Genomic DNA, 18,885 nt, shown 5'->3' on the forward strand with positions numbered 1-18,885 from the left:
GACGTTACGCTCATCACGTGCAATTTGTCTTTTCAAAATAAACTTCCCTTTTCACAGGAAATGTCCAGTTTCTGCTCGTTAGATGCAAACAGTGGTGGTCAGATTTAGAAACAAACATCAAGTCTTAAAATTCAAGGCTCAAGGTGTCTTTATTTATTTATTTATTTACCTGAGAGTAAACGTGTTGTGCAAACTCACACAGGAAACAAACAGATGACAGTCTGGGCTTTGTTTGACCCGTCCACCTCAGTACACAGACTTTCTCCCTCTTTATAGAACAGCAGTTGACTGGTGCGTATCAAACCGCTGTGACAGATGCCTCGGTCTGTGTCAGGCGCTGACATCACTGACATGGAGGCGGAGTTTGTCGAGTTTGGAGTGAGAACGAGCTGTTTGACTGTGGCCCGGTGTCTGAATTCATTTCATTCTGTTTTTTATTGTGAAGCACTTTGAAAGAGAGATAAGGTTTAAATAAAGTTTATTGTTATTATCAGCTGACTGATTGTTGGAGCAAAGGTGATTCTTTATGTCTCAGTAAACTGGATGTTTTTGGGTTGTCGGTCACTCTGGACTCTTTTCACTGTTGCCATGAATAATTGAGTGGAGGTCAGCTGACAGCTGATTGGTTCCTGTGCTGGGCTGAACAGGAAGTGTGCGTTCAGTCTAAAGGTCGGTCGTGCTTGCAGAGGAGGACAGAGGCAGTGTGTGTGTAGTACAGCATGTAGTCTGGACACCATTCAAATCCACTGAGAGAGAAAAACACTCATATAGAAAATAAAGAAAGATGAGCACAAAGAGAAATGAGTTAGACCCCCCCCCCCCCCCAGCCCTGAGTGGTCACACAGCAGACTGTCTGCTGCTGCTGAACACTCTGACTGAGCTGCAACACAAATCTGTCTCCATGTTGACTACCAGCTGCCTGAGAAAAGACTCTTTGGACTCCCTGCTCCATTCAGACTCCCTTCACATTAAACCAACAGAGTGTCTGCAGGCAGAGGGGATGCAAAACAGTCGACAGCTGTGGAGTTCAAACACAAACACACAAGCTTGGTCACATTTCAGATCTCAGAGCTGCACTCTTACAAAAGACGTCATCACAGTCAAAGCGTCTCTGATTGAGGCCCAACAGCTTTTCTAAGAGTGCACGACAAACTCTGAGTTTGAAGAAACTAAATCACAAACAAACACAAGTTCTTCAAAGTGAAGCTGAAAAGAAGAAAGTGAAGCCAGAAGCATCGACAGTGACGAGCTCGACTCCGGCAGAGACTCCACTGCTGAAACAAGAGTCGTTTATTAGCCGCCGTTTAGGCCCAGAGGCATCATGGGCTCTGACAGCTTTAATTCACACGGCTCCTAAAACCGTCAGGACGCTGAAAACGAGACGAGTTAGAGGACAGGAACGAGTCTCTGCTGGACGACCTGCGAGGACGAGACAAGAATCAAAGACGCTTTGTTTCAGCGACAGTGACGGTGAGATGAAGGGACAGAGAGATGACAGGAGAGGAAGGACGAGAGGAAAAAGACAAGACCGAGACAAACAACAGGACACAAACAGAGACTGGACGAAGGACACAAACAGAGACAGGATGAAGGACACAAACAGAGACAGGACGAAGGGCACAAACAGAGACAGGACGAAGGACACAAACAGAAAGTAGAGACCACACAGTCTGACCCTCTTCACTTCTCCTTTGCAAGAGGACGACTCGCAGTGAAAAATAAAACCCTGACAGCAACAACAGGAACCCTGTCTGTCCATCTGTCTGTCTGTCTGTCTCACTGTCTGTCTGTCTGTCTGTCTCACTGTCTGTCTGTCTCACTGTCTGTCTGTCTGTCTGTCTGTCTGTCTCACTGTCTGTCTGTCTGTCTGTCTGTCTGTGGGACAGATGAGCTGATGGAGGCAAGAAGATAAAGAGAGCTGACTGACAGACGGGCGGCCTGATGAGTCAGCAAGGAGATGATGGAGCTGGGAAGGAAAGGAAACAAGTGAGGAGAGGAGATGAGGAAACAGGTGAGGAGAGGAGATGACGAGAATAAAGACATGGAAAAATTCATTTTGATGGAAGAAACAAAATGTGACGAAGAGAACTGAAATAAAAGGAGACAAACTGAAGAAATGAGGAGAGAGACACAAATATGAAAGTAAACTCAGGAAGATGAGGATGAAGAGGAGGATGAGAGGGAGGAGGAGGGGGAGGACAGGAGGAGGAGGAGTAGGAGGTCTTCATCTCCTTACCGTGGCGTCCCCGGAGGCCCTACGGCGTTTGAGGTCGGAGGTCGAAGTGATGGACCTAAAAGAGGGTTTGGACTCGGGCTCTGCTCTACTTTTCCTATCCTAAAATAAATGATACGATAGGTGCACACACACATTAACACACAGCTGCACACACACATCGCTACAGCCACACTCACACCTCTGTGTGCACTGTCATGTCATATCATGTCATATCATGTTGTATCATGTGGTATAATAAAATATTACTGTGCAGTGCAGCTAATAACTGAAGTTTCTAATGTAATAGTGTGTTAAGGGACTGTTCCTTATTTATTTGGGGGTGGGGGGTGGGGGTGTAAACACGGGGAGAGAATTGTGTTTTTTTATTTTGGTTGTATTTTGTATTTATTTTTCCACAGAAGTTTAAAGAAAAAATGAATAATCTACTAAAAACAAAATAATATAAGATTTTGTTTTTAGAATGTTTAAAGAGAACATGTGTCTGAACGTGTGGGCGGGTCACAAACATGTTCTCTTTAAAAAGTGCCAAACTTTATTTATGTTTATCAAAGCTAGGAACTGTTCATTTAAAAAGAAATTTAAAAATGTTTTGATGTTTGTTTTTTTTTTTTAAGGAAACGTGGCTTCAAAACACCAAAATCACCGAAACTGTATTAAAATAATAAAAATTCTCTTTTTTTGAAAAATGTGGAAACATTTTTTTAAAAAAATCTAAATTTTCAAAAAAAAGAAACGCCACCCCTAAATGATGTCATTTATCACAGCCAGGAACTGTAAATAAAAGAAAAAAAAATTTAAACAAAATTTTTTAAAAAGATTTTTTTTTTTTTAAAATAATAAAAACTTGCCCTCCGCTCCACAGGAAGCTTTTTTTTCTTGCCAAAATTACATAATTTATTACAGCCAAAACAACAAATTAAAAAAACAAACAAAAAAAAACGTGCCATCCAAACACGCAGGAATTTTTTTAAATATTTGCCAAAATTGCAAAATTAATCACAGCCAGAAATGTTAAATAAATAAATGTCTTCAAATCACCAAATTATAAACGATCAGCACAGCCAAAAACTTTACATTTAAAAAAACAAAACAAAACACTGAAAAAACAAAAGAAAATAATTTTAAATAAAACATTTCTTTCAAACTTGCACGTTTTCATTGAAAATCCCCAAAATGACCCCATCTATCAGTCAAACTGTAAAAACACAAATTATTGGATTTTCAAATATCCCACAGTCCTTTAACACATCGTGTGCGACAAACGCTTCCGTCAGGTAAAACAAACTGTGACCATGTGAGATCTTAAGATATTTCATAAAATCACTTTGTTCTGCGTCTCTTTTAATATTTGTCCAAAAATAAACTGTTTGTACGTTTACCTTTCAAACACCAAAGGGTCAGTTTTAAAATCTAATAACTCATTTAGATAAAGAACAGTCCCTGCTGTGGTCAGTGTGTCACTGTAACACTGATGCTACTGACTTCATTATTATATCAATGTTGACTCTGTGCGTGTGTGTGTGTGTGTGTGTGTGTGTGTGTGTGTGTGTGTTTCAGATGAGATGATGTTTCAGTAAAACAGCATCACTCTGTTTTACTGTCGACAGCCACAAACACACAAACACACACAGATCAACAACAACGTGAGGCTCAAACACAGAAACACAACAGGAAGTATGTCACAGGAAGCAGAGGGAGTGGGGGGGGACGACTGGGGGGCAAAGATGGCGGATGAGTGATGACGTGTCATCAGATCATTATAACAACAGTCTGCTGCTATAATGCCATCTCACCTGGAGTGTGTGTGTGTGTGTGTGTGTGTGTGTGTGTGTAACAGGAAACAGAGGGGGGGGATGAGGGGAGGGGGTTGGGGGGGGCAGCACGCGGATGATGGTGTTTCACCTCAAACATAAAAGACATCATCAGTTTGACCTTTGACCCGTCACAGTGAACAGGGTCACATCAGGGCTGGATATCTGAAATACTTTATTATTATTGTTCATTATTATTGTTGTTATCATAAAGTATACGGCTGATATTATTCTGTATTTTCTTCACTGTCAGCAGATCCCATGTTCAGACCAAAACCAGCCGCCACTGCCCGTCAACAAAAACAAAGACAACTATGGTTAAATGTGATAAGACCAAAGGACTGGACGGAGGCCATCATCAAAAATGCTCACATGTGCAGCGCACACTTCATATCAGGTTAGGGAGAAAGTAGTTCCTGTTGTAGGGATGAATAAGGTTATGTGTATTAAGGGTTATCATGTCCACCTCATCAGAAACTGGGGAGGGATTAAGAGGAAGATTGGATTTCTCTGCAACGCTAACTTTTTAGCACATTAGCTAACGTTAGCTTCCATAGCAAAACAAACAAGTGTGGTCCTCCTTTGTAAGATTGGCTTCCTGTGACATCATCCATCCACTGAGTGAGAGCATACGGGTCGGCCAGTCTGGTCCCGTTGCTCAGTGTTTACTTATTCAAGTAACACTGGCGGTCCCGGAGAGTGAGTGACCTGACATGGTGCGTTGGTAAATTCAGTCTGACGCTCTACACTAAAATGAGAGCCCTGTTGGTGGAAGAAATGCAGCGTTATATTTCTACATGAATGAACCAACGGTTAAGTTAATCACACATTCACTCCGCTCGGCGCTCTGCTGCTCCGTCTCCACAGACAGAGTGTCCAGAGTGCGCTCTGCCACTCTGAGAATTGGCGTTAATTGGATATAACTCATTAATGATATGTGCAATTATTATAACTCTTAGTAAATATATCTTCTGTACGTTTGATTATTATGATCATACGCTGACGGACTGCTGGTTTGAGTCGACACACGGGACCTGAAGACAAATACAGAATACTTTATATCAACACACATATTTAACCTGACTGAGTTTGTTCTAAATATCCAGCCCTGATTTGGATTCAGTTTGAAATGGAAAAAAAACAAAATCAATCAAACACATTGATCATGAACTCAGATTAAACAGATTTTAACATCTGTCAAAGATTAAAGTTCGTCAGAGACACAACAGTGGAAGACTTTGATCATTTAGTGAGAAATAAAAAATACACCATGAACACTGAAATATTATTCACATCTGCAGCTAGTATCAAATACCACCTTAAACTTCCAAGATACCACCTTAAACTTCCAAGATATCACCTTCACTCTGCAAAATATCACATTACCCCTCCAAGATACTGCCTTAATCCTTGCAACTCCACTTTAATCCTCAAAAATACCACTTCATCACTCCAAACCCTCCAAAGTACCACCTTAACCCTGTAGTTTACAGGTATTGATGACATGAACTCAAAGTCACAGTTATATTAGAATAAAAAAGAATAACACTAAAGACCAGTGTCAGACTGAAGCTCCAGCTGAGCAAGTCTGATAGCATCGCACTTATCAACACAAGGCGTGAGCTATGCTAACAGTAGCTGTGATATGCTAACAGTAGCTGACGAGCTAACAGATGATGCACACTTTGTATTCTGGTGGTTCACAGCTGTTAAATTAACCGTCCAATCACAGCTGAACTCAGTTTATAGCTTCTGTGGTCGAGTAGCTAAAGATAAAGAAACGCATTAAACTGTGTGTTGGTACGCTCTGACGTAAGCTGCTAATGTTAGCATGTCTAGCTAACTAGCTACAGCAGTAACAGGGCTTTACTTCTTTGTTGTATATATTTCCATTCAGTCAAAGTGATCTCCATTAAAGGCGCTGTATGTAAGAATGTGGCCAAAACGGTTACTGCACTCAAATTCAAAATACTGCCGCAAGTGGTGTGCGCCCCCCCTCCCCTGATTTGTTTGCCCACGGGCGGCTGCCGTGGCAGGGCTGCGTCGCCGCGTCCTTTATCTTCGGTTTTCCAGAGGACCGTTCGAGCAAGTCCAGCTTCTCTGCTGCTAACGCTGCTGCCGGGATACAGCTGAGGAGGAGCTGGCTGCTAATGCTATGTACCGGGACACTGCTAACGCTGCTGCCGGGATACAGCTGAGGAGGAGCCGGCTGCTAATGCTATGTACCGGGACACTGCTAATGCTGCTTGCCGTGCTGCTGTAGCTCAGTCGTAACTGTAACTGATGCTGAGACTCTACTGACTGTGTGACTGGTAGACAGCGGTGGGTGGCGCAACAGGCCAAAACACAAATTCAAAACATAAACATGATTTGCAGACTGTAAAAATGTTTTTAAATGTGAATATTCTGGCTGTACTATTGTTGTCGGTGAGATCAGTATGTTATATGAACATTATTCCTTAGTCTCTGTGACGTATTAGAAGGATTTTACGACTATTTGCTTTAGATTTCTTACATATAGCTCCTTTAAAGGTTGGATGAATCATCTGTTAGCAGCTCCATGTTCAGACACTGGATCACTGAGATCCTGAAGGAAACTTAAAAACACGATGACTCTCAGGTGAAGTTCTGTTTTTATTCTATCTGAGTGGATTTATGGACGTTTGTTTCTGATCAGTCAGACCTTTCTCCACAGCACTGTGTCAGCACGCTCTGCCTTGTTTTTGTTCCTCTAAACCAATCACAATCGTCCTGGGCGGAGCGAAGCCCAGAATGCATCGACTGCATCCCTGCAGAATACTGTCAGGCAGACACACAGTGACAGGGCTAACTGTTAGCATCAAATGGCTAACGTTACCTAATGGTTGTTAATGGTTGGTGTGAGTTTGTAACGCCTCAGTGTTGGATGTTAGCACTGCTGCTGTGTTAGCTTATGCTAACTGGGCAGACTCTGCAGGAGGAGAGCTGCTCCTTCCACAGCAGCAACAGAAAACTTGCTGATCTGGCGGAGAGTCCGAGATCAGAAGTCCGGAGCAAAAAGGATTTCATTGAGGTTTAGTTTGACTGGAGACGTTTGGAAAGACGTGGCAAATTATTTCCTCGACCGATGACGGATCAACATCAGACATGAGCGTCCTGTGAGACAGAGTCTGTGCTGCGTTCACAGGTTGTTTTATTCATTGTACAATTTACTGAAAGCAAAAAGCTGCATGTCTTAATTCATGATCCAAATCTTCTTCAAAACCTGTCACTCTGTGTGTGTGTGTGTGTGTGTGTGTGTGTGTGTGTGTGTGTGTGTGTGTGTGTGTGTGTGAGTGTGTGTGTGTGTATGTGTGTAGTGAAGGGAGAACTCCAAATGTATGTCAGACATCAGAGATAATGACGTCATCAAGAAGCTGACATCACACTGAGTGATGTCAACATGTGTTTGATATGTGTGTGTGTTCATATTTCAATGAATGATGAAGATCATGCAGCATCTCTGCCTCCTCTTTATCTCTCCGTCCTGATGAGGAGTTGGATTAAAGTGAAGGTTTCACCTCCGTCCTGTCTGACCGCAGCTTTGACCACCAGAACACAATCTGCTCATCATCCACAGATACACACTCGCTGGGTGACTGAACATTATTCTGTATCGTTCTGACAGGTCGTGGATCATAATCCATAAACAACGCTGCTCCTCCTCTGTCCCTGCTCCTGGAGGACCGAGGCCTCCTCCTGGAGGACCGAGGCCTCCTGCTGTATCTGTGGCTCCTCTCAGAGCTGCTCTGCTGACGTCTCGCCTCACGACGCAGCTGTTTGAAGTGCTAATCACCCTGCGCTAGCTGCTAGCCTTTAGCTGCTAACGTTTGAAGTGCTAATCCAGCAGAGAGATGATTATTAATGCGTTTCTGTCAGACAGGATGCAGCTGCTGACGAGACTGCGCAACATCTGGATACACACAGCAGCTTCCTGTGGAGGACAGAGGCTGCCAGCATCAATTAAACGACTCAATAATTAAATTAATATTCCATTTAATGTGCCAAAAATAATCTTAAAAATAAATGTAGACACACTTTGAATGACAGCCTCCTCATTTACATAATGAAACAGGAAAGAAAATAAAAAACTGAATAAATTATGTTGGAAATGCAAAGAAAAAATACATATACAAAAAATACATTAAAAAAAATGAATACATTAAAAAATATATTTCAATTAAATAAAAAATAACTAAAAATAAAAAACGGTGAAATTAAATATAAAAAATATACAAAACTAAAAACATAAAGAAGCAAATTAAACACATTTCATGACTTGATTAATGTCTACATTCATTTTGAATATTTTTGGTTCATTTAATGGAATATTTATTAATTTATTAATTTATTCATGGACTCATTTAAAGCTCCAGTGTTTCAGATTATAATCTGATCTAATGGTTGTGTTCTGGGTTACGTTTATATCTCCACAGGGAGCAGGTCCTCGTCTACAGAGATCACCATGCTGCACCGCCATGTTTCTACAGTAGCCCAGAAGGGACAAACCAAACACTGACTCTAGAGAGAGACATTCATGTGTTCACGTCAGCTCCTCTGTGACGCAGCGTCAGATAATTTCTGATTATTTTAATGTGAAACGTCTTCATTAAGGGTTTTTACTGGGTTAAGATCCCCCTTAAAGAGTTAAGGCTTTCTTAAAATAAAAAACACAACACCCTTAAGTCTTTTCCCTCAGGTTTTTGTAAACTGTTCACATAAGTATTTAAGGTTTTTGCCTTATTTTGGGTTTATACTTAAGAAATCCCTTAAACTGTTGCACAAAATCACAAGCACACATGGACACTAAAATCTGTCTCACTGCAGTAAATGCCTTCTTGTTTTTCCATAACTAAGGTAACATTTCAGGATATTCCCTTCAACACCTTTAAGTAAGTCCCTTAGATAAGGGGAAGTTAAGCCTCCCCTAAGTGTCATACTTAGGGAGAGCAGCTAAGGTGTTTGATGTGTGTGTTTCTGAGAGGAAGAGACCTCTGAGTATAATCCAGCTCCTGGACACTGAATGAATTCTAACCAGGAGAAGTTTCGTCATAAATCCTCTTAAATTTTGTTTTGATTCTGCAGCTCCTCCTCCAAAGGGTTATGTTCTATTTGTATGAAGCTGTTCAGTTCTTCAGACTTTAGCATCACATCTGTGTGTAAATGAGTGAACCTGCCGTCATTAAACAAACGACTCTCTGGTTTAAGATTTTCTTCTCTTAGATGTTTTATAACGTCCTCTCGTTGGGTCAGTGAAGAAGTTCTGTGTCTCCACATCACTTAAGGACTTTTCCCTCACAGTTAAGGGACACTGACCGACCCCCCCGCTCTGCTCTGCTCTGCTCTGGTCAGTGCTGCATTATGACCTCAGCATTCGGACGTCCTCCGTCTCTCTGAGACTTTAACAGCTGATTTAAAGTCAGTCTGTGTTTTTATTGGTCCATCTGCAGTATGATGTCATCAGCTCTGCAGCACTCTGCCGTCACCTCATTAATATTCAACAGGAAGCTGCTATAACTCACTTTAACCAAAGAGCTCTGTCATCGGTCCGTCTGTCCTCTCACCTTCTTCTTCTTCTTCCTCAGCGTCATGTTTCTGTAACGTGTGCGAGTGTCTCTGAGCGCTCACTCTGGTCACTTTATTAAAGTTTCTGTCACGTTATATTTCAGTCAGTCTCACTGCTCTGGTTCAGGAAGCTGCCGCTGAATAATGCAGTTAAAATATTGTTTCATTATTTTATAATGAATTATTATTGATGTCTTTATTATGACGACAGCAGCAGCAGCTCCACTCCAAACTCTCTGTGTGAGTTTAGTTTGTGTATATTTCCTGTGCTGAGCTGTGACGCTCTGTGTTTGTCTGCAGAGAACAATAAAGTTTGATTTAATCTTTATGAGCTCTGCAGCTTCTTTAACGACGCACTTATTTCTCAAGGAGACACGAGGTCGTCTGCCGCCAGCCATTAAAGTTATCGTCTGTGTTTCTGTGCAGATTAGGAGACGATGAGACGATGTCCACAGGAGACAGTTAGTGTCTCAGTTGTGACATCATGCAGGTGAAGCTGAACGTATTAAAGGGACAGTTCACCAGTTCTGACGCTGGACTGACGGAGCACGCTGAGTATCTGTGGTTCTTCCTGCATCCAGTGCCGTCGTTAGGGGCCGTACACACGCTGCGTCTTTAACCACCTGGGAAACATGAGGTCGGTGCAGGGCGCTACCTTTGTGCCTCTTCTGTTCCAGATCTCAAGAGCTTGGCGGCAGGTTGTGTCTGAGGTTGCTAAGCAACCATAACAAGCAAGGTATAGCCTGTTTACCTGAAACCCTGAGGTCAGAGCTGATCTACTTCCTGTGTGTGTGTGGGACAGACGTGATGCTCTGACAGCCCTGCACTAACATGATTAACTCCTCCTCCATATTCATCACACACTGATATTTACAGGACAGATATCTGAGGGCTGTGATTGGTTGGTCCTCGTCACATGACATGCAGTGTGTGCCATGTTCCAAAAGTTGAACTTAGTTTATCTCAGGGTGCAGCCATCACGCCCTGAAAAATACATGTACGCCGGCACAGCATCGCTCTGACGTTTGAGCTCGCCTGCTGCGCATCTTCATTGAAAGCAATGAATTTGAGGGCGCAAAAGACGCAGCATGTGTACGGCCCCTTAGACGTGTCAGAGACGTGTCAGAGACGTGCCAGAGACGTGTCAGAGACGTCGGATGCAGGAGGAGCTACAGGCTGATTTCACCTCCAGGTCACCAGGGGGCGCTCTGGATGCTGCTTGTTCTCTTCACTTAAAATTAAAACTAGCTTTGTTACCAGCAGTAAAAATGGCTTCCCAAAATATGAGAGCCTTATGTTACAGACGAGGACATGTTACGTTACAGAGTCTGAGGGGACGAGGGGCGGAGTCAGAGGTAACGACCACGTCTCTACTGTCCTGCTCTGTGTGTCGCTGAGTCGCGTACCACAGGGTGTACAGCGTCCTCTGGGTGTTGCCACTGATCTCAGAGCAGCCACCGACAGGAACACATTAAAGTTTGATCTGAAACATAGAAACGACTCTTCAGTCAGCAGACCTGAGATCAGTGTGACTCACAGCTTCACATCAATATTCATGAGGCACATATGTTGTGTTTATTTATCCTCATGTTACATGTCGGACAGTTTCTGATTCACTGACGAGCCGAGAGTCTCTGCACGTCTGATTTATTCATGTGACTGACTCACTATTATTCTCATATACACACACACACACACACACACACACACACACACACACACACACTGAAATTTAACTTAACTTTTATCCACTTTCATGTCTCAACATGTTGTTGTTTGTTGGATTGTTTGTATTTCCACATAGCGTTATTTTTCCTGAATATTTGTGCAGACTGGTTCAGATTTTACATTTTTAGACGCTGTTTTAATTTGATTATATTTCTGTATAAATTCAGCCTTAAATCATCGGTGGCTGTTTTTAGTCCTCAGAGACTTGTCTCTCTGTGTTGTTGTCAGATTTCTGGCAGACGGACGTATGATTTGATGAGCTGATATAAAAAGGCTCCGTCAGTAAACATGTGTTTTTGTCTCTGATGCGTTCATGTTCTTTTAGAAACGTCTCATTTCAGCTGCGTTTATTTAAGACAGACACAAACAACCTTTTATTTTATGACTTTGTGATGTTTCTCTGCTGCTGAGTCCAAACCTGCAGTCAGGGACGTTCATGTGTCCACACTTAAAGAGTTTGACAGCTGAAATAATGAACACATGAATATTTAAGAGAGCCCCTCGTCAGTAACTCCAGCGTTTGTCCTCAGAGCAGGAAGTCGTCCAGAAGCCTCTCGCAGCTCTTCATTTCTAGCATGTGTTGTCGTGATGACAGTGAGTCAGCTGACGGAGCGAACAGGAGGCTTGTGGACAGGAAGAGGAACCCCTGTGGACACCGAGCGTCCTGTAACTCGACAAGCAGTCTGGAAAAACGCCTCGTGTTGGTTTTGCCATCATGCTTCAGTGCTCGGCTCGCTGTGACGGCTCTGAACCGCAGTCTGGATGAAAACACGGCCGCTGCGTCTGAAGAGACGCTACAAACAACATCATGAATATTTCTGTGAGCAGACTCTGAGCCTGGTCTCATGAGACGGGACACACTGTGGTCTGTCAGATGTCAGACCTCTGACATCATTCAGCTTTTATTTCTTTTTATTGTAGGAAAATGATTTTGTGTCCAAAAAGGAAAGAGAGCTCAGATTTGTTCTGATTTATCTGAACTCCCACAGAGAGATTTAAAGTATTGTTGATAATTTTATTATCCCTGATTGAAACATTTGAAGCTTTATCTCTGTTAGTTTTATAACAGCGTCTCAGTGTTTAATAAATGAATTTATCTCAGTTAAACCTGTTATTATTCTTCCTCTTTAAAAGTGACAAGTTCTTCATCTTGTTTACATTCAGACTTGTTTTTTTTCTGAGACATTTCTCTGTGATTTATGGATCAGAGGAGATGATTTATTATTATTATTAAGACAGGACAAGGACAGACGCTGCCAAAATCAGAATTAAATGAACTAGAATCAGCGCCCTGCGGCTGTTTGCCTCCGCAGATTAGTCAAGTTGCACTTCCAATTTATATTCATGTCTGTGAAAACATGGATGCTTCACAAACATCTCACCCTTGGCAGCATGGCCAAAAACATGTTTTGTGCGGTTACACTGACCTTGACATTTGACCCTTGACCGCCAAATTCAAATCGTTTAATTCTTGAGTCCAAGTGGATGCTTGTGTCTAATTTGAGGAAAGTCCCTCATGAGAATTTTGAGATAGTGTGTTCTCGAGAATGAGACTCACGCAATGTCACAGTGACCTTTGACCACCAAAATCCGATATGTTTAATGTTTAATGCGAGGGGACGTTTGTGCTAAATTTGAATGAATTCCCTCAAGGCAATCTTAAGATTTATTCAAATTGGATGGCTGCAAGGTCACAGTGACATGTGACCACCATATTCTAATCAATTCATCGTTACCTGAAAACCTGAAAACATAATGGCTTCAGCCGTCAGTCGCCAACAGGCAAGACGTAAAGAATCAGATCCAGATATGTAAAGTCTTCTTCAGAGACACCTCCAAATCTATCGTCACAACATCAATCAAAACAAAAGCAAAAACACCAAACAGCTGCCAACAGTCCAGAGCATCAGAGCAACGATTCTCATTTCCCTAAACTCCACCCACACTATAGAGGCAAAACGTCAACAGATCAACAGATCAGCGTGTTGGACCGTTCCTTCATCTGGTTTTAGTTCATCGTCTCTGTTTGTCAACAACAAAAATGTGGCTACAAAGACTAAAGTCAGTCCTCTCCCTTCACTGATCCAACTAAACTCAAACAACATGACCTTCAACTCTCAGTTCCCCTCACCTCAACCTTTGACCTTTGACCTTTAGCCTTCAGCCTCATCCACTCCATGTTGAATATGAGCAGTTACAACAGGTTCATGGTGATAAACTCCCTGAAATATAAACTAATGACATTTAACAGGTTGTTATTACAGTCACAAACAGAAAGACCTTCATCCAGCGATAAACACAATCTAGAAAATATCATTGATTCAAACATTTTGTTCCTGCGAAGCAAAATAAAATAGAGTTCAATAAAATCATGTGAAGAGCAGCAGTACAGAGAGAGCAGAGCTGAACAGGTTAAATCAGTGAACACAGCAGAGACAGGAGAGGAGTGCAGTACAGCAGAGAACAGTTGCAGTACAGTTAGAGAACAGTGGAACAGGGTGTGGTACCTGCAGGTTCTTCCTCCAGACGTTCACAGCAGCGAAGGCCAGCTGCATCTGTTTCCTCCGAGCGTCTTTGTGACGTTTGTAAGCGATCTCGATAAAGATGAGGAAGATCCCGGCGACGATGCCCCCGGCAACCAGCATGAACACACCTGAAGAAGACAATCGGCATTTTACACGTTCATATAAAGCAACAAGCTACAGCTTTGATCAACTTAGACAAAGCTCTACATCAGGACGCTCCCACCTGTGTGAAGGCGTGTTTCCTACCTGCCATGTTCTCGAAGGTTAGGGTAGCGGGGGCGTTGCTCCTGGAGTCACACTCCTGGTATCGAACCCATGTCTTGTCTAGATCCTCCATGAAGCCATTCTCATGAGAGCTGATGAGGGACAATTAAGGTTAAATAAAGTATGAGGACATGAGGGGCAGGAGAGGGGTATCAACTGAGTATCAGTCAAGTATCAGTAGGGTATCACGTAGAGAATCAGAGGGGTAACCCTAACCCAAAGTACTGGGTATTATAAGGGTGTTACTAGGGTACTAAAAAGATATCAGTGGGGTATCAGTCAGGTCTCAGATGAGGCTGGTTTAAGTACGGCACCAACACAGTATCACAAGGGTATTAGTGGGGTATAACTGTTGGGCATCATCAGGTTATCAACATATCGATAGGTTGTCAGTGGGGTGTTAGTCAGATCTCAGATGAGGAGGGTATAAGTCGTGTGTCAGAAGGCTATCAGGGTGGTATAAGCTGGGTACCAGCAGGGTATCAGAAAGAAAACAATGGGCTATCTGAAGGGTATCAGTAAAATATTAGATAGACATCAGGATATCAGTGGGGTATCAAAGGGGCGTCACTAAGGTATCTGTGGGGTATCAGAACGATAACAGTGGGGTATCTGAAGGGTGCCAAAGAGGGGTCACTAGGGTATCCATAGGGAATTAAAGGGGTATAAGAGGGGTATCTGTGGGGTATCAGCAGAGTTTCAGTCGGGTCTCTGTAGGTCAACATTGGGGTATTTCATACCTGAGAATGGCCAAAGAAACGTTCTGCTTCCACGGACTGTCTTTCCTCATTCCAATCCCGAATCCGGAGCGAAAGAACAGCTCTCCTGTCGTCACTAGATCACACTTCTGTGACGCCTCGAACTCCAACACAGCGCTGTCCCAGATAAAGGCATGAAGTTTACTGCAGGAGGAGAACATCAGCAATTAGTCAGGACCACACCGGTCTACGGTGCAGGACAACTTACTGACTGAATGAAGGGCCTACTTGTCTCTGACGGCCTGAATGGCCTCAGCAGCGCTCTCATAGTTGTGTTTCTCCATGTGCCGGTACATGGTGCTCAGCTCCACCTGCCGTCTGAAGTAGATATCCACCGAACTCTGCTTCACTGTGGCGTAGATGAACTTATCTGATGGGTTACGCAGCTACAAACAACAGCACAAGACACAGAGTCAGAGGGGCAGGTCAGCTGATATCAAATATTCACTGTCAGAGTTATAAGCTCCTTTTAAACTGTCGGGTCAAGTCAAGAGTTTCACACCGTTACTCTCACCTCATGTTTGTACGTTTAAAATGTATGATCGGCTGCAGTGGAGGTGGTAACAGCGCCAAATCTTTGTAAAAGGGGACAGGACAGGTCTGACGTTTTGCGACATGTTCTGTGTGCAACTAACCGGCAGGAGATTTAAAAAGTAGTTGTTAGCAGTTAGCAGCTAACTAAAAGAGGAAGAACAGCAGCTGTTAGCAGTTAGCAGCTAACTTAAACAATGAGGTCCAGGAGCTCTTTACCCTCCGAGCAGAGGACGAGATCAGCCGCCATATAACAGGGACGCTAAATGATTGTTATTGACATGTGATGTCACTGTTATTGTTTATAAAGAGCTGCTGACACGTATGTTATATGTCACAAGTTGCTGTGTTTAACGTCATGTCTGTCATGCATCTTTTGCGTCCATGATGTCATCATGCCGTCTGTAGCCACATGACGCCGCTGTTGTTTCGGTTCTGTGTAAAAATACAAAGTAGGGACGTCGTAACGGCTCTTTGGCGCCATCTCTGTGTAAAAAGGTCTTAACTCTCCTTTGGGACACTGTAGGTGTTTTACTGGGTGATTGCTGCAGTGCATTCTGGGTAAGTAAAATGGAACAAATGCATCCTGACACCTCTTCTGTGTGGACGTGATGTGAATGGACGAACATACTGTTCAGGTGAAGATGTCCCACTCTGCTTCCTGCGTCAGTGAGCAGTCTCGGTGACATGCTGCTTGTTTGATAAACTGCTCGCCCTGGCTCTGTTTGTAAAGCTTTGTTCACCTCCGACCTGTTTTTTTTTTAAAGTGCGGTGTGAACACGTCCTACTGGACTAATGTGGGAACATCAGGGACACAAAGACGGAGCAGACGATGAGACTCTTCTCAAAGTTAGAACCTTAAAATAAAACAGCTTTGGGGTCATCAGTAACAAGTCAGGAAACAGTAAGAGTTATGGAGGACGTGATGGGCGGAGTCTCACCCTGGGGTCATTGATGCCAGTGATGCGCTCCTCAGGCCGGTCCAACACAAGGAAGGCTGCCAGGTTAGCAGTATACGATGCTACGATGATCATAGCGAAACCTGCCCACACCATACCCAGAATCCTCGCTGAGAAACTCCTGGGAGCTCCTGCACACACAGACAGACAGGTGACACTGAGGTGCAGCGGGGAGCACTGAGGGACAGGAAGTGACAGCTGAGGGGACGACTGACCTTCTCCTATCCCAGAGTTCAACAGTACTCCCCATGAGAACCACATGGCAGAGGACAGGGTGAGGGCGTCTTCTTCTTCTTCTTCACTGTTCACTTTAAACCTTCCAAACGGGCTGCAGAGGAGCACAGTCAGGGCCGGGTTATCAGACAGTGGGCCCCTGGGCTCCTGCCCCCCCCCCCCCAACGCTCACACAGAGGAACAAAACACACGTTATAGATGTTCAGCCTCGTTTGGTGTCTCTCTGAGGTGACTGAGGTAGACACAGGCCTGTCATGATGACTGCTTTCATTGGACGATATATTGTCCCAGACATTATTGCTATAAACTGCTCAAAATTATTTAAAATGATTAAATGATAATATAACAGCACAATAACACAAGAACACCCTTTCAAAGAGAATTCACTTCTAATTCCTAAGAATATTCAGACACTGGAATATGAGAAATGTTTTAACATATTTTTTGTAACACTAGTTAATCTAAGAAAGTTTGTATAAAGTTCGTGGCTGTACGACTCAGAATTACGTCAGTAAAATCAGATTTGGCTGTTCAATGTGAATTTTCTCCATATAAAGTTTTAAAGTTTGAACAGGGTTCAGTGTGACAGTGACATTCATGTAAAATAGTAAACAAGCTAACGGCGCTAACGATGGATCAGAGAGATGCGACAACATTTTTTTGTAGACAGACATCAAACAACAGCCACAGACTGTGTCGCATTAAGTTGCTGTGAGCTTCTGAGCAGAAGGCAGAAGATAACGTCAGCTCAGAGCCTGACTGGGTAAAGCTCCTCCAGACAGCGGCCTCTGTGTCTGCAGCTGCCTGCACCACACAGCAAAGTTAAAGCCAGGAGCGCTCACTCTGCAGCAAAATCTGGGGGCCAAAACTTTCCCAGGAGTACACTGCACAGCACAGTGACTAGCGATAACAAACACATAACCCCGACTGCTTGACTTTAAGAATCTCAGTTGACTGAGGGGTCTCCCACTTTCAGGGGGCACCTCTACTAAAACTGTCGTACCTTTATAGGTGCAGCCCAAAATGAATCAGTTTGAGAGTTTATACAAAATATGGCCAACAAAACAAAACTAAGTGATGCCTCTTGCGACTAATAAACAAGCTTAGTGACACTCTCTGTCCGGTGTGCTGCAGTCGTCTCCCGGGGACAGATGGACGGCCGGGGAGCCGGGCGGTTTAACGATGGATTTAAGGAGCAGAGGATGAAGCTGACGGAGGGTGGAACTACAAACAAAGGACTTTTTGTCTTGTTGTCAGATTGGCAAGGTAACGACTGTTAGGAGTGTCGCTCATCATCTCCAAAAGAGCAGCTGCAGGCTACAGGTGAGCTCTGAAGTGTGGTTTTATCTTGACTCAGACTGGTGCGGCCACGCTTTATAATGATCAGAAAACCTGCAGTTTATTCTGACATCATGGACTATAATTAAAATGTTGGTGACATTCTTATGTAAACTTAAAGGGATAGTGCACCCAAAAATGAAAATTCAGCCATTATCTACTCACCCATATGCCCATATTATTGTGAACTGTTAATTATTTTGCATCCCACTCTGCTGTGCTGTCATTGGTTGTGGTTGTTGCTGATGTGATGATGCTTGATTGTGGATGTTGGCTGTTTGTTGCAGCAAGCTGACTGTAGAAATAAATTGCTGTTTTGGGACTAATAAAGTATTCTGAATCTGAATCTGAATCTGAGGGAGGCTCAGGTGAAGTTTTAGAGTCCTCACATCACTTGCAGAGATCCAAGGGGAGAGGAGGTAGCAACACAACTCCACCTAATGGAGGCTGACGGCGCCCCAGATTCAAACGTCCAAAAACACATAATTGAAACCACAAAATATCTCCATACTGCTCGTCCGTAGTGATCCAAGTGTCCTGAAGCCCCGCACTTTTCCAAACAACTTTTTATGTCGGGGCTTCAGGACACTTGGATCACTACGGACGAGCAGTATGGAGATATTTTGTGGTTTCAATGATGTGTTTTTGGACGTTTGAATCTGGGGCGCCGTCAGCCTCCATTAGGTGGAGTTGTGTTGCTACCTCCTCTCCCCTTGGATCTCTGCAAGTGATGTGAGGACTCTAAAACTTCACCTGAGCCTCCCTCGGCATATGGGTGAGTAGATAATGGCTGAATTTACATTTTTGGATGCACTATCCCTTTAAAAGGGAACATCTGGGTCAGAGAAATGACTGAGCTAATATGTGTGCGTTGTACAATATGTCTGTAGTTATCATGACAGGCCTGTTACACACATT

At 43.3% G+C, this 18,885-nt stretch overlaps 1 protein-coding gene across 3 annotated transcripts in view; it reads right to left on the reverse strand.

Annotated features, from left to right (window-relative positions):
* Window positions 1-18,885, reverse strand: part of grin1b (glutamate receptor, ionotropic, N-methyl D-aspartate 1b) — an 85,277-nt gene that overhangs the window by 14,208 nt on the left and 52,184 nt on the right. For 2 of the 3 annotated variants that reach the window (XM_049579713.1, XM_049579712.1), the window contains 6 exons: window positions 16,611-16,723; window positions 16,378-16,526; window positions 15,134-15,291; window positions 14,888-15,049; window positions 14,130-14,239; window positions 13,866-14,011 (listed from right to left, as the gene is read on the reverse strand). In XM_049579713.1, the coding sequence (XP_049435670.1) occupies window positions 13,866-14,011; window positions 14,130-14,239; window positions 14,888-15,049; window positions 15,134-15,291; window positions 16,378-16,526; window positions 16,611-16,723 (838 nt within the window). Of the gene's footprint in view, window positions 1-2,236; window positions 2,336-13,865; window positions 14,012-14,129; window positions 14,240-14,887; window positions 15,050-15,133; window positions 15,292-16,377; window positions 16,527-16,610; window positions 16,724-18,885 lie in introns of all 3 variants that reach the window. The other variant, XM_049579714.1, reaches the window with a different exon arrangement.

Source organism: Epinephelus fuscoguttatus, linkage group LG6 (assembly GCF_011397635.1).
Source record: "Epinephelus fuscoguttatus linkage group LG6, E.fuscoguttatus.final_Chr_v1".
In the NCBI taxonomy this organism is placed as follows: domain Eukaryota; kingdom Metazoa; phylum Chordata; class Actinopteri; order Perciformes; family Serranidae; genus Epinephelus; species Epinephelus fuscoguttatus.